The sequence below is a fragment of the Callospermophilus lateralis genome, chromosome 1, assembly GCF_048772815.1.
Source record: "Callospermophilus lateralis isolate mCalLat2 chromosome 1, mCalLat2.hap1, whole genome shotgun sequence".
NCBI classification, from domain to species: Eukaryota; Metazoa; Chordata; class Mammalia; order Rodentia; family Sciuridae; genus Callospermophilus; species Callospermophilus lateralis.
In genome coordinates, this window is record NC_135305.1 from 208105392 (window position 1) to 208121388 (window position 15997).

A 15997-nucleotide genomic window follows, 5' to 3' on the forward strand; every position below is an offset into this window, starting at 1 on the left:
CCAGCCTTTTCTTTTTCTTTTTCTTTTTTTTTTTGAGACAGTATTTTTTTTTAATATATTATTTTTTAGTTGTAGATAGATACAATATCTTTATTTTATTTTTATGTGGTGCTAAGGATTGAACACAGGGCCTCGCATGTGCTAAGTGAGTGATCTACCGCTGAGCACCAGCCCTTGAGACAGGGTCTTGATAAGTTGCTTAGGACCTCAGTAATTTGCTGAGCTGGCTTTGAACTCTGGATGCTCCTGCCTCAGCCTTCTAGCCATTACAGGTGTGCATGCCCACACCCAGCAGGTGTCATCAGTCTTTTTTTTTAATATTTTTTTTTAGTTGTAGTGGACACAATACCTTTATTCTATTTATTTATTTTTTATGTGGTTCTGAGGATCGAACCCAGGGCCTCGCACATGCTAGGCAAACACTCTACTGATGAACCACAACCCCAGCCCAAGGTGTCATCAATCTTGAGAGGAAATATAATGTGAAAAGTTTGAGGCTCTTGATAAGTTTGTCTGGGGTTCATTTCTGTTTTCTACTCAACATTAGCAAGATCCTATTTCCTGCCTCCTGTCTTCCACAGTGTAGTGAAAATATTTGAGATGATGTAGGAAAAGAACCTGATTATGGTCTATGCCCAGCATGTGAATCCCTTAGTAAATATGAATAGGTTGATCTCTTTGGGGTACTGTTGATTGAGGACCTGCGAATGTGTGAGGCATGAGGGCGATGACAACTATTTCAGAGGTATTCCCTAGTACTCAGGAACCACCTGGGATGGGACCTTTCACAGTGCTGATGGAAATAACTATAGCAGTTCCACATGGATTGTGGACAGTAACCCACTGGGTCTTGTGGCTGGTTACCATTTTTCCTGTTATGTAATCCAACAGAGCTGCCAGCACTTCACATCTGCAACACTCATGTGCTTGGTGATTTACCTGTTGCTACCTTCAATGGTCTTCCAACCTTATTTTCTTTGGCAGTGATGGGGATTGAACACAGGGCCTTTAGCATGCTAGGCAAGTGCTTAACCACTGAACCACACTCCCAGCTCCCCTTTCTAGAATCTCTCTCTTTTTTTTTTTTAAACATTTTTATTTTTAGTTGTTGAAAGACCTTTATTTTATTTATTTATTTATATGTGATGCTGAGAATCAAACCCAGTGCCTCACACATGCCAGACAAGTGTGCTACTGCTGAGCCCCAGCCCCAGCCCCTCTAGAATATTGATATAGGTATCTGAATTCTCAGCAGCAATGCTGTCAGAATCAGGACATGAAGAACAAGCTGAGTCTTCTACAGTCAGCACACAACTTTAAAAACCACTGAATCAATATCAAGAATGTGCATTTTTACTCCAGTTGTATGGTTAGTTTTCAGTGATGATGTTGTGGGATTGTTAACAATTTTCTTCCAGTTACTACAAATGCTTCATGAGATAATAAATAATGATCAAATCATTTACTCTATTTTGTTTCAATCTAGCATCCTGAATATGAATACGAATCCTCTTCAAACAGGAATGGAGAGGTTGAGCTGGTCATTTGCAACCTTAGCTTCAAAGGAGAACTGGAATTAGTTCTAAAGTAAAAAAAAAATTTTTTGGCACTGGGGATCTTTGGGGCACTCGACCACTGAGCCACATCCCCAACCCTATTTTGTATTTTATTTAGAGACAGGGTCTCACTGAGTTGCTTAGCTCCTCGCTTTTGAACTCGAGATCCTCCTGCCTTAACTTCCTAAGCTGCTGGGATTACAGGTGTACACCATCATGCCGGGCTGCTACAGGCATTTTTGCTGTGATGCCATACATATTTTTTGGAAAATCACATACCTATAATAGCTTCATTTTTTTTTTTTGAGATAAAGGAAAAAGAAGTTTTATTAATTTTCTAGCAAATGAGAAGGCAGCAGACTCGTGTCTCAGAGGTCATTGCAATTCTATCAGGAAGAGAAGAGGGCTTTCAAACAGGGGGATACAAAGGCTAAGTTCCAGGTGTGCATATCAGCAGTCATAATTGATATCCAAATGGTAGCCTTGATAGTTAGCTCTTTCTTGCATCTGCTGGTACTCTCTTTCTAGTATGGATTTCTTCATTCCTGTGGTCAGTGATCCGAAAGAAGGACAGATATCTTGGCCTAGGATAGGAGGAATGTTAATGGTTTCAGAGATCTCAGTATATAGAGAGATCGCTCTATTCCTTGAGGCTCAAGGTGAGAGGCAGAACATCATGAGGGAACAGTGTGATTAGGAAGCAGAAAGCCACAACTTTAATATCTTTTTTTTTTTGGAACTAGGGATTGAATCCAGAGGTGCTTAACCACTGAGCCACATCCCAGCCTTTTTAATTTTTTTTAGTTGTTGATGGACTTTTATCACTTTCTTTCTTTCTTTCCTTCCTTCCTTCCTTTCTTCCTTCCTTCTTTCCTTCCTTCCTTCTTTCTTTTCTTTCTCTCTCTCTCTCTCTCTCTCTCTCTCTCTCCCCCTCCCTCCCTCCCTCCCTCCCTTCCTCCCTTCCTCCCTTCCTCCCTTCCTTCCGCTGAGAATTGAATCCAAGGCCTCATGCTTGCTAGGCAAGAACTCTACCACTCAGCCCCAGCCCCCCTGCTCTTTTTTAAAAAAAATGTTTTTTGTAGTTAAAGGGTCTTGATTGAGTTGTTTAGGGCCTCACTAAGTTGCTGAGGCTGGCTTTGAATTTGTGATCCTCCTGCGCTAGTTTCCTGAGCCACTGAGATTACAGGCATGTACCACTGTGTCTGGCTACATCTATTATATCTTAAGAGGGCTTTTGAGAAATATGGAGTTGTGTGCAAATGCAACTGTGACTTTATGACCATAATATGACAAAAATAGTCAGTGGTGCCTGGGGAAGATGCTTTGGACCACCAAGGCAGGGAGCTCACTATGATGCTAAAAATGTGCAAAGTGTATTCTGATTGGAACAAATCTAGCAGTTGCTGTGGCAGAACAGGTGGAAGCAGAGCTCTGAGCCAGGGGGGCTGTTGGGAGGGAGTGTGCTGCTGGGAATATAGAGGAAGAAAGCTGTGTTCAGCTACTTGATTCCGCATCCCCAAATTTTTTATATATATATATACATATATATATACTTATATATTTTTTTTTAAAGAGAGAGGGAGAGAGAGAGAGAGAGAGAGAATTTTAATATCTATTTTTTAGTTATCGGCGGACACAACATCTTTGTTTGTATGTGATGCTGAGGATCGAACTTGGGCCACACACATGCCAGGCGAGCACGCTACCACTTGAGCTACATCCCCAGCCCCCCAAATTATATTTTATATAATTTTATTTTTTTATTTTTATATTTTTGGTACAGGGTATTGAACTCAGAGGAATGTAACCACTGAGCCACATCCCTAGCCCTGTTTTGTACTTTTATTTAGAGACAGGGTCTCACTGAGTTGTTTAGCCCCTCACTTTTGCTGAGGCTGGCTTTGAACTTGAGATCATCCTGCCTCAGCCTCTCTAGCCTTCCCCATAATTTTTTTTTTAAAGAGAGAGGGGGGAGAGAGAGAGAGAGAGAATTTTTTAATATTTATTTTTTAGTTATTGGCGGACACAACATCTTTTGTTTGTATGTGGTGCTGAGTATCGAACCCGGGACACACGCATGCCAGGCGAGCATGCTACCGCTTGAGCCACATCCCCAGCCCCTTCCCCATAATTTTTTATTGGTGCATTATAGTTGTGTAAACTGATGGGCCCAGTGGGGCAAAGAGAGCAAAGAGCTCATGCATCTTCTCTCCAGTCTAGTGATTGTAACATAATTTCAGCAATTAGGTGATTTTCACAATCTTAGGCCTTCCTATCCCTGCATTTCCACTACTCACGGAAGACTCAGTGAATATCTTTTTATTTTTAAGGCTACTGGTCATTGAATTCAGAGCCCTGTACATGTATTCTACCATTGTGCTACACCCCATGCTCAGTGAATATCCTGATTGTAATTCACGTATCTCAAAAATTTGGAGCTTCTTAAAAATATACTTGGGACATGCAGGGTGGTGTGTGCCTTGAAATCCCAGTGATTTGGAGGGCTGAGGCAGGAGGATTGCAAGTTCAAAGCCAGCCTCAGCAAGTTAGTGAGGCACTAAGCAACTCAGCAATTCCCTGTCTCTAAATAAAGTACAAAAAAGGGCTGGGGATGAAGCTCAGTGGTTAAGCACCCCTGGGTTCAATCCCCAGGAGCAAAAAAAAAAAGTGCTTGGTTGGTAATTAATAAGTAGCATTTAGTCTCCAAATGAATGGAAATATTTGGAATGGCAAGTGGTTCTCTTTTGAAAAGAGGGAGAATTCTAGTAAGTATGGATCTGTTTTTAATCCTCAGGCTGGACCCACTGATCAATTAGCCCCTTTGTTTCCCTGTTCTTAGCAGTAATAATTTGAAATTTGGTGGCTAAGGGGAATCCATAGTAAATGAGCCAATGACTACTATGAGTGGAAGACAGTGGTTCTTTGGAATTACACAGTCCCATGGCGTTCATCTTTCAACTGTTTTATTATCTTATGCTCATAAGTTAAGTCTGTAGCAAAGCATATAGAATGTGTGTTAAACCCATGGAAGCTAGTTGAGGAGTGAGAAACAGTTTGCAGACTTTTTGAGAGCTAACAATCTCTACAAGGTTATCATGTGTATTTATATGATGTTTTCCTTATCTGTTTATGACTCATACATACACATTTATATATATATATGTATATAAATATGTATACACACACATATGTATGTTGTATCTATATATGATAATTGCCTTTTTTCTGTGTGGCATTGTTGTCATTGTTTCTCAGAACCTGTGACTGGTTCCCAGTGCTGCCCAGAGCGCCTTGTGGATACTCTGAGGTGAGCCATTTCCAGGGGCTGTACTGTGAGGACTAAGAACATGTTGCCTTGATGTCCTCTCTCTTCCTCTAGATCGGGCCCAGCACAGGCAGCGTCAGTGCAAACTTCCCCCACCCCGCCTTCCACCCATGTGTGTCAACCCTGCCCCTGGAGGGACCATCTCTCGAGGTAAGGGAGGAGCCTTGCCTCCAGCAACAGCTTGGTCCAGGGTCTGTGGGGAGGTGGGTGGTAGAGAAAGCCCTGGTTCCAGGGCTGTGGACCTCCTGAAAATATTTGGGGGTGGGGTGCTTAGCAGAGCTGATGGAGCCCTGAGGGAGAGAAGACTTGGAATGTTCTGGATTTTTCTCATGATCCTTATTTACATGGCTTGGACCTATAGTCTCCTTGGGCCTCCTTGTGTGGCCTGGAAGAAAGCCTATTCTCAGTTGGGTGTTCAGTACCAGCATGGAGAATCTTCTAGGTTCCTAGGAAGTCCCTGGCTCTGGTGGTTCAGAGAGAGCAGGTATTTATAGCAGGGCCAGAACAGAGAGTCTTGAGTCAGCCTAGGGCCTTCCATCTTGGGGGCTTTGGGGATACCCAGGAAATCACTTCCCCATCTTCCTCTAGTACCTCAAAGCACTTTACTGACATTAAAATCTGCCTCCCAGTCCTTTGACAAGGTGGGCTTTCCTTTTGTTAAGGGAGAATGTCAGTGTACCCTGCTGAGTGACAGTTTACCTCAGCTCCTGCTAATACCCAGGGATAGATCTAATAATAGGACCCAGAGAATCAGTTTTGCACATGAGCATCTCCTCTCTTCCCTCAGGTTTAGATCTTTTCCAGGTCTGCCAAGTCCAGTGTCCCTCACAGCTCCTCTTCTCTGCCCATAGACTGCCTGTTCACATCCCTCTGCCTAAGTAGAAAGAACACTATTTTAGGTCATAGAGTCTTTGCCTCATCTGGAGAGAGCCTGTCTACAGGACGCTCTGTCTATAAAGTGCTTTGAAGGTCAGGGGGTATGTGGGAGAATTGGGCACCTCAATTTCTGTGGCACATGCTACTGCCATGTTCCTAGCAGTTTCAGCATGAGCTGTTCTCGCACTGCAGTGGCCTTGACCCTCCTCAGCAGTATGGGACAAGTATTTCCAGCCCCTCTGACCACTTGACTTAGGTTTTAAAGAAATGCCACCCGCTAAGTTGCCAAAACAAGAGTTGATTGCCCTTTTTTTTTTTCTTTCTTAAAATGCCCTGTAACTCGAAAAGGCTGAACGTTAACATTTCCAACATGGCAGGTGAGTGGCTCTCAGAGTGTCAGATGTGCTGTGGCTAAGCTTAAAGATGGTTAGTTGGGGATAACCAAACAACTGGCCAGGCAGTGCCTCTTTGAGCTCCTGCTAAGGAGGATGCCTGCTTGTGGGATGGGCAGCTGCCCTTGTGGGGGCAGGGATACACATGGATGCTCCTTGGCCTTCTCTTTTTCTCTTTCTTAGTGAGAAAGTGACCCTTAACTTTTTGGGTAGCTGGAACTATAGGTGTGTACCACCATGCCCAGCACTGCCATACATACTCCTCCTATTGTGTGGCAGAAATAGTCTCTTTTGTGTTTTGATAAGGAAAACTGCCCAGAAAATGGTGGCCTCTTGTATTGAGCACAATGTCCATCAGAGTCAGATTTAGAACTGAAAAACAGAGTTCAACTCCTTTACTAACCTACCTAACCCATTCTACTGCCAATGTTCTAACAAGGCTTCCTTCCAGGATCAAAGGTAAATAAATAAAAAACTCACCTCTGAGTGTTCCCTGTGCATTTTCCCCACTTACCTAGAACTGAGACATAGAGCACTAAAAAGCGTCATGGGATTGCACTGCTTCTATCAGGATTCTGGGGACCACAAAACTGCTTCTTCCGATCCATTCCTTCATACAGGGAATATGTGCCTCCTCTTCTTAATGTGGTTTACTTCAAGGCATGTGTGGGTACACATGTGGAAGGGAAAGCCCTGAAGATAGGTATTCTGGTAGCATGGTTAAGGTGCTCTTTTGGCCACGGTAACTTCTTTTACCCTTTTCATTGCTAGTTATGTTGACCATTTCTTGTCATTTTGACCATCCATCAAATATCTAACCAACACTGAGTAAGTTGCCTCATGTTGGTTGAGACCGTGGTTTCTTTAGGTGTTGGTCCCTCTCACTTTCCCTCCAAAAGTTCTTTGGTATACTCAAAAGGCCTGGACTATCTAGGGCTTCCTCCTATTGCCTTTTTTGGGGGCCTCCAAGGTTTGGGTTTCTATGATTCCACCTATGAATTCAGCAGATCCTTCCTACCTTAATTCCACGATGCTAGATATAGTTATTTACATCTGAGTACCAGATGTCATGCGTTATCCAAAAGTAGACAGAGATATCTGAGCCAGTAAGCCCTTTCTTTCTGTTTTCAGAACTAACTTCCTTTTTCATAGGCAAAGGATACAGCTAAATTTCCTCCACGAACATGGAGGGGAAGGCTTAATGTTGGTGGAAAGGAAGGGAGGCACATCCAAACCCCTCTCACTTTCTTCCAAGGGCTCTGGAATAGAAGTTGGCAAACTTTTTGTAAAGGGAAGAGAGTATATATTTTAAACTTTGTGGGTCATATGCTTTCTGTTGCAGTTATTTAACTTTGCTATCATAGCATGAAAGCAGTAGTAGATAATGAACTAATGAGCATGGTTATGTTTCAATAAAGCTTTATTTGTAACAATAGGCAGTGGGCTCAATTTGGTCTGCAGGGTATAGCGTGGCCAACCCCTGCTCTGGACCAACGGAGAGAAGATCACAGAACCAGCAGGGTTTCAAGAACTGGTCTAAGGAATTTCCCTCATTTTATAAAAGTGAATGGAATTTGTGGAGAAGAAATACTTGCTCAGGGTGACGCCAGCTATTAGAACTCAAGTGAAGTAATGAAGCAGGAGCAAGAGACAGAGCTCCCTTCAGGACCAACCAGTTACTTGGTGTCACTTCATTTTTTTAAACATAAAATTTCAATCATCTGTTCAAAAAATGTTTTTAAAATAGAGAAAATGGTAGAATGAACCCCATCATATATCACCAGCTTGAACAACTAACAACTCATGGCCAATCTTCACTTCCTTCTCTTTATTCCTTTGAGAGCATATCCAGGAAACCATAGCATTTCAGCTGTAAAGTGGCTGTCAGAGCGGAGTGCTGTGGTGAGGGTTTTCTAAAGCACTGAGGACGGCCCAGGCAGATTTCCAGGTGGAGTTTTTATGTCTAGGCTCTTTTCTCCTTTAGCTTTGATAAAACACAATTTTCAAAGTGTGTCCTCAACTACTGTCTCCCCTACCTGACTTGGTAGACTTTTGGATTCTTTTGAAGAAATTTGAACTATTAGCGCCCTTGAAAGCTATTCCTGAAGCTGGGTGGAACCTAGCTTTGAGCAACTTAATGAGCCACATGGCCAAACACAAAACCCTTGGAGAATTATGTCCTGCTCTACAATGGATGATGTGGATAGGGGTATTTGATACAGATGGTGATGTTCCCTTATGACAATCACTGTGTCTGATACTTGCTGTCAAAGCCTTCTTCCCTTTTGCCCTTTTCCTGGTAAAAACCCACTGGCAGATAATTGGGAAATTGGAGTTGAAGCCATACCATCTGTCTGGTCTGTCTCCAAGGAACCTTCCCCTGGTTGTTTCAGACCTTCAAGGGTAGGCATTTCTTTAGAACAGAGCACTCTGTAAAGCTTTCCTCCAAATGTTCCTATCTGATCCTAACCATCGCTATACAAAACGAGTAGAGCAAGTTGTATTAAAATTTTTCTATTTGATGAAATGGCTCAAGGTTCTCAGTTGGCAAGTGGTAGAGTTTAGTGAGACTAAGCCCAAGTACTTAGACTCGACATGTCCTATATGTTCTTTTCATAGGCCCCATAGAGTGTGGTCTTAGACCATCAGCTTCAGCCTTGCCTGGGAACTTTTTAAAAAGGCACATTCTTGGGCCTTATGCCAGACCTAATGAATAAGATACTGGGGGTAGCACCTAGCAATGTTTTTTTTGTTTTTGATTCTATTTTGTGTCGCTGGGGGTTAAACCCAGTGTCTTGAGTATCCTAGGAAAACACTCTATTACTAAGCTATACCCCCACCTCTTTTTATTTTTATTAACTAATTTTTTGAAGTACTGAGAATGAAACAGAGCCTTGTGCAGGCTAGGCAAGTACTCCACTATTGAGCTATAATTTCAGTCCTTTTTATTTTATTTATTCATTTTGGTGGTACTGAGGACTGAACCCAAGGACACTTTACCACTGAGCTATATCCCCAGCCCTTTTTATTTGTTTAATATTTTTTAAAGTTGTAGATAGATAAAGTATCTTTATTTTTATGTTGTGCCGAGGATCGAATCCAGTGTCTCATGTGTGCAAGGCAGGTGTTCTACCACTGAGCTACAGCCCCAGCGCTCCCAGCCCTTTTTATTCTGAGACAGGACATCTCTAAGTTGCTAAGGCTGGCCTTGAACTTGTGATCCTTCTGCATCACAAGTTCTGCTGCCAAAGCCATCTTCCCTTTTGCCTCCTAAGTAGCTGGGAATACAGGCATGTGCTGCTGTGCCCCACTATTTTAATTAATTAAATTTTTTGGGGGGAGTAACATGAATTGAATCCAGGACTTTACACATGGTAGGCAAGGGTCCTACCACTGACCCACCTCCCCAGCTCTTTTTTAAAAAATATGATTTGAAACAAGGTCTTGCAAAAGTTACCCATTGTCTTAAGCTTGAAATTCTGCTACTCAACCTATGGGAGTAGCTGGGTTTACAGGCATGTGCCCCTCAGAAAACCAGCAATGTTTTAACATGCTTTCCAGGGGATCACTGGAGTCACATGTAGAAACAACACATATAATCATATAAACAACAAATTCTCCTCAACTGCACTGACAACCGTTGACCAAGGCCTTCTGTGGTAGTGAGACCTTGAGGCCCTCTGCTCTACACTGTCACTATCTACAACATGCAGATTTAGATCCAAAGCTCTGCTCAAGGCCATAACGGGCAGAAGAAAAATGAGCCTGGCTAAGATCCAGGCATAGTAGTTTGGAAGCGGAATCCCATCTGGCTTTCACAGAAGTACGGAACAGCAGATTTAGATGCTTGTGTGGGATCAGCTTATTTTTTGGCACCATGTCCAAAGTAGGATGATTTACCATTTGACTCCAGCCCAGGAGATTAAACCTGGTCTGCTCATGTCAAAGAAGTTTTCCTTGAGCCAGGTGCAGTGGAGCACACCTATAATCCCAGTGATTTGGGAGGCTGAGGCAGGAGGATCATAATTTTAAGGCCAGCCTTGGCAACTTAAGGAGGCCTTATGCAATTTAGTAAGATCCTGTCTCCAAAAAAAAAAAAAAAAAGGTTGGGGATTGGGGCTGCGTTGTTGCTCAGTGGTAGAGTGCTCTCCTAGCATGCATGAGGCACTGGATTCGATCCTCAGCACCACATAAAAATAAATAAAAATAAAAATAAAATCCATCAACACAAAAAGAAAAAAAATAATTTTTTTTAAAGGGCTGGGGATGTAGCTCAGTTGTAAAGTGCTCCTGGATTAACTCTCCAGTACCCTCCCCCACAAAAAAAAAAAAAAAAAGAAGAAGAAGAAGAAGAAGAAGAAACCACCTTCCCTGGCTTGTCTCCAGATCTTCCCCAGGTTTGCTTTGTAAGCCTTTGAAATGAAGGTACCCAGTTTACCCAGCCGGCATTCGGCCTAGCGACCTAGGAGAGGAATCTACAAACACGAGTAGGACCAAGAGGTTAATTTGACGGATGTTGAGCTTAGTTTTAGCACTATTTCCCAGAAAATTTCCATCCCTTTTTCCCCGCTTGAGATCCAGAAGCCCAGTTCATGGTTTGGGTTTCCAGGGGAACTGTTTGGTCCAGGAGATCAGGACTGAGGTAGCGGCCGGACCAGCTCGGCACCGGTCCGCCCGGTCCGCAGAGGGCGCGCGCTCTCTCCGCCCTTGACTCGCGGCTGCGCCCTGGGACCGCGGGGAACGGCGGGAGCGCGATGGCGGCCGCCAGGAGGCTCATGGCGCTGGCGGCCGGCGTCTCTCCGCGCCTGCGACCGCCGGATCCCCGCGCTGTCGGGCGACAGGAACGCACGCGCGGCCTCTCGTCCGGTCTCGCTCGTCCCGACGGCACCAAGGAGGCCGCCGAGGCCGAGCCCGGGGAGGCCCCAGGCGAGTCTGGGACTGGCGGCGGAAACATGGTGAACGGTGAGGGCACGGCGGGGTGCGCGGCCGCGTTGCCCTTGAGTTCTGGGGTGGCAACGGGGGCGGGCCGGGCGCTCTACCTGATAGTGGTCGCGATGGCCGGCCGCTATCTGGCCGCGGCCCTGTTGTTGTAAATCTCAGCGTGGCATAGACTCAAATGAGATCCAGAGCGCCTGCACCTGTCTGGGATAAGTGAGCGATGCGGGACCTCGAGGGAGTGGGGAAAATAGGTTAACGTCCAGTTTCTGTCAGGTTGAGTGACCAGGAGTTAGAGTAGTAAGGGTAAGCACGCTCTCGCCATTGTGGAAAATAGCCCCCAATACACCTGGGATTTCAGATTCTGAAACATGACAGAATGGCTGCTCTGGTTGACTGCAGTTTTCTGAATATTACAGTGAACTGGGGAGAAGATCTCTACCCATCAAGGACGGTCTTCACTTGACTTAGGGCTGGAATGGGTCTTAGTGCACACCTGTGGGTCTAGTGTGCTACTTACTGTGTAATGGATCCCCATTGAGTTAACTTATATACTGCTTATTACCTGATTGATTCTTGGTTACTTTATAAGAGCACCGAGGGCCAGGCAGGACCCTCCATCCTAGCCAGTTGAACAGGAGTCTGCCTGGAGGAAACACAAACAAAAACCACACTGCCAGGATACATCAGAGCTCCTGGAGTAGCATTTTCAAAATGTAGAGCCCACTATCTTCAGGTGCTCTCTGAGGAAAGAGTATCCAGTGCTATGAAAAACTTCTTAGGAGTTGGGGTTGTAGCTCAGTGGTTGAGCACTTGCCTAAGCATAAATGAGGCACTGGGTTCAGTCCTCAGCACCCCATGAAATAAAGGTAAAAAATAATAATAAAACATTAAAAAAAGCAAAAATGGGCTGTGGCTGTGGCTCAGTGGCAGAGCACTTGCTTAGCATGTGTGAGGCACTTGGTTGGATCCTTAGCACTGCATATAAAAAAATAAAGGCATGCTTTCATCTACAACTACAAAAAAAAATTTTAAAAAGGAAAAACTTCTCAGGTGGTAAAGATGAAGCAAATGCACATGTGGATATATATACCTCTTTCAAAGTCCCATTTTTCAGAGCTGGGAGACAGGGTGGTAAAGGAAAAGACCTCACATCTCCTTTGCCAGTTTCTGACTGCATCTGTTCAAGGGCCACTCCGGTGTTTTGTATCTAGCTGCTCCCAACAGGCCTCTTTGTGGCCTAAGCCCCATGTCTGGCACAAGCTGCTTCTAGATGAATATCTCCCTCATTTACGCTCTGGGATTGATGCAAAGAACAAGTGAAAGAATTGAGGTTTCTCTTGTGGTTTCTTAGGCATCCTCCTTGAAGACAGAGAAATAAGGAAAGAATAGCTCATGCCGTGTCTTAGTCTTTACATATAGGCTGGCTTTAGGGAGTTCTTCTGCATAGTGCTGAAGTACAATTGAGATCTGAGGCCTGGTATTCAGAATCTCATTACTGACCTACATGGGTCATCCCTTTTGTGTGCTTTACTTTAGAAGGGTCTTTGATCTCCTGTTTGTGTGTGTGTGGGGGGACTTTCTTGTTATTTGTAATTTAGGGATTTCTTTCAGATAACATACTGACGGGGTGGTTATTGACCATTTCAGGCTTCTGTATGATATGAAATCAGGAGCTTGGGTTGGGAAGAGGATGCTGGCAGCTTCCCTTCTGTGGTTTATGGAACTTTGGCTTTTTGCCTTCAGGAGGTGGTCATCATACAAGTGAATGTAGCTCCACTCCTGTAATCCCTGAAGCCATTCTCTTCTTTTCTAAGGTTTTCCTGGGTGGTGTGGGGTCATGAGCCAGCATCCTCAGAATCTAGCCCAGAGTTGCTTTGAAACAGTCCCCAGGGACTTGTTAAAAGAAAAAGAACATCTGTAATCCTTTTCTTGTTTTTGTTAGCTTCTAGGGATCTATTAAAAGAATTCCCACAGCCCAAAAACCTTCTCAACAGTGTGATTGGAAGAGCCCTCGGCATCTCACATGCAAAAGACAAGCTAGTTTACGTGCACACGAATGGACCGAAGAAAAAGGTAACTTCTGCTGGTGGCTATGGGAGGCATGGACTTGACTGTCCTTTTCTCTCTCGTGTTTTTTTTGTGAAGAAAGTTAGAGTATGTTTTCTGAATTAAAACAGTCAGCAGAGAATCTTAGAACAAAGCTGTGTTTGGAGAAGGGCCAGAAATACACATTTGATTAAGGGGAAGGGAACATTGGGTAAATGAGTGAGGAGGTCTTGCCTAAGACAGACCCCTGTGCCAATTCCTGATTTTGGTTCCCCATCAATATACTAGCACTGCAGAGAATTAAGAAGTGATGATGAGGATTCCTGTTTCTAGAATTTAAAAGATCTTGGGATCCACAGAAGCATGCAGACCTTTTTTTTTTTTTTTTTTTTTTTTGCAGTCCTGGAGTTTGAATCCAGGGCTTATACATGCTAGGCAAGTGCTTTACCACTGAGGTTCATGCCAACCTAGGCAGACCATTTTGAATGAACATATTTTAAAGGTAAAGATGGATCTAGTATGCCCTTTTTCCAGAAGATGCACCTTGAAGAAGCAAAATAACTTGTGGTAGAACGAATGGATTGGGGGCAAGAGTTAACACCCTTTTAAAGAGTCAGTGATGCAGCTGGGTTCTGTCTTGCTCTCCTAGCCCAAAGTCTAATACAGTGCTGCTGTGAGGGCCACGGCTTTTTTTCCCTCTATACTAGAGAGGTACATTCCCTGCCTATTTTATTTATTATTTATTTTGGTGATGCTGGGGATTGAACCCAGGGCCTTAGGGCATACTAGGCAGCTGAGCTGTATTCTCAGCCCTTATTTTTTTGAGACAGGGTCTCACTAAATTGCCAGTGCTGGCCTCAAATTTGTGATCCTCCTGCCTCAGCCACCTGAGTTGGGATTGAAGGCATGCGCCATTATACACAACCTGAGGGCTACCGTTTTGTTGTTGATTCTCCCTATGATTTGCAAAAACTGTAGTCTAGAAAGACTAGTTGCCTTATTATGTCTTCTTTTCCCCAGAAAGTCACCCTGCACATAAAGTGGCCCAAGAGCGTGGAGGTAGAAGGCTATGGCAGCAAGAAGATCGATGCTGAGCGGCAGGCTGCAGCTGCAGCCTGCCAGCTGTTCAAGGTGACCCTTCTTAGTGAAAGTCATGCAGACCTCCCTCCTGGGAAATTCCTTACCCTTTGTTCTGTAGTTTCTCTGGCATCTTTTTTGGGGAAGAGGGGGTATGAGGGATTGAATCCAGAGGTGCTTAACCACTGAGCCATGTTACCGGCCATTCATTCATTCATTTATTTATGTTTTCCATGAACTTTTAATTTTTTAATTTATTTTTAAATATTTTTAGTTGGATCTTAATTTTATATATTGATATTTGGTGCTGAGAATCGAACCCAGTGCCTAACACATGCGAGGCAAGCACTTTGCCATTGAGCCACAACCTCAGCCCTATTATTAATTATTTTTATGTGGTGCTAAGAATCCAACCCACAACCCCAGCCCATTGCCAGCCTTTTTTATTTATTTGGAGACTGAGTCTTGCTAAATTGCTTAGGCTGGCCTTGAACTTGGCGATACTCCCGCCTCAGCCTCCTAAGTTGTTAGTTGACTGTGCACCACTGGTAGAGGTTGGTAGAGGTTGACATGGTGTTTAGCTCTTCACCTATCTGGAGCCCTTGTCATTCACTTCTTGGTTTCAGCCAATGAGAGAATATATGTATATATGTATTTATTGGTACTAGGGATTAAACACAGGGATGCTTAACACTAAACTATATCCCTAGCCATTTTTTTAAAAAATTTGATACATGGTTTGCTAAGTTGATTAGGGCTTCACTAAGTTGTTGAGGTTGGCCTCAGACTTGTGATCTTCCTGCCACAGCCTCCCAGCTAGCTGGGATTATAGGGGTATGCCACTATGCCTAATGGGAACCTGTTTCTTTTTTAACATTCTTCTCTCCTTCCTTTGTTATCTCATCATGGTTGTCTATTTTCTGTAGTTTTAAAAACTACAGAGTACCCTTGTATGAAAATCTCCCTAAATAGAGTATGAAGGATCTATTTCCATTTTTGTTGTTTCTGTGTTTTTTTCCCCCTGTTATTTTGCATGGTTTCCCCTATAGCCACATAGTCCTTGCTTACTTGTAAGGGAAGCATGATAGGTGCTGCTTTCACTTCCCAGTGGTTGGGCATGAGTTGCTTTCAGGTTTTTGGTTACCCAGTGTCAGTGCTGCTCACTAGTATTTCCATGCCTAGTTGACCCCTCTGTGGTTGAACCTCGAATCTTCCTCAGGTCTCTAGGTCTTCATCTCTGCTCTTGCCAGGATTCATGTCCCTCAGCAGTTCCTCCTGCAAGGTCCTGACCCTGCTTCCTTACTGTATCTAAAAGGTGGACCCCTGTACCACCCATCTCTTTTCTCTGTTCCTTTTGGCCTTGTATGGCTTCTCTTCCCCTCTAATCCTTTTCTTTAATTTTTCAGATTTTTTTTTTTGTGTGTGTGTGTGTGTGTTAGGGGGCTGGTGCTGGGGATTAAACCCAGGGAGCTCTATCACTGAGCTACATCTTCAACCCTTTTATTTTGAGAGGGAGTCTCACTAAGTTGTTCAAGCTGCCCTCAAACTTGTAATCCTCCTGTCTCAGCCTTCTAAGTAGTTGGAATTACAGGCTTGTGCCATCCCACCCAGCAGGTTCTTTTCTGTAACCTCAAACATACTTGTGTTCTACTCTCTTTTCTTGTCTTATGTCCAACCCAGACAACTCTTTTTCACTTAGTGTCATGGTCCTCTTCAGGTCTCTGGTTATTTTTTATGTATGTATGTATGTATGTATGTATTTTTTAGAGACAGGGTCTGAGTTGCTT

At 43.8% G+C, this 15997-nt stretch overlaps 1 protein-coding gene across 5 annotated transcripts in view; it reads left to right on the forward strand.

Moving 5' to 3' along the window:
* The window catches only part of Dhx30 (DExH-box helicase 30), a 34580-nt gene that overhangs the window by 5790 nt on the left and 12793 nt on the right, over nt 1-15997 (forward strand). For 3 of the 5 annotated variants that reach the window (XM_076844923.2, XM_076844934.2, XM_076844931.2), the window contains exons 5-7: nt 4936-5031; nt 13030-13160; nt 14154-14264. In XM_076844923.2, the coding sequence (XP_076701038.1) occupies nt 4936-5031; nt 13030-13160; nt 14154-14264 (338 nt within the window). Of the gene's footprint in view, nt 1-4935; nt 5032-6105; nt 6135-10896; nt 11112-13029; nt 13161-14153; nt 14265-15997 lie in introns of those variants that run through there. The other 2 variants (XM_076844935.2, XM_076844915.2) reach the window with 2 other exon arrangements.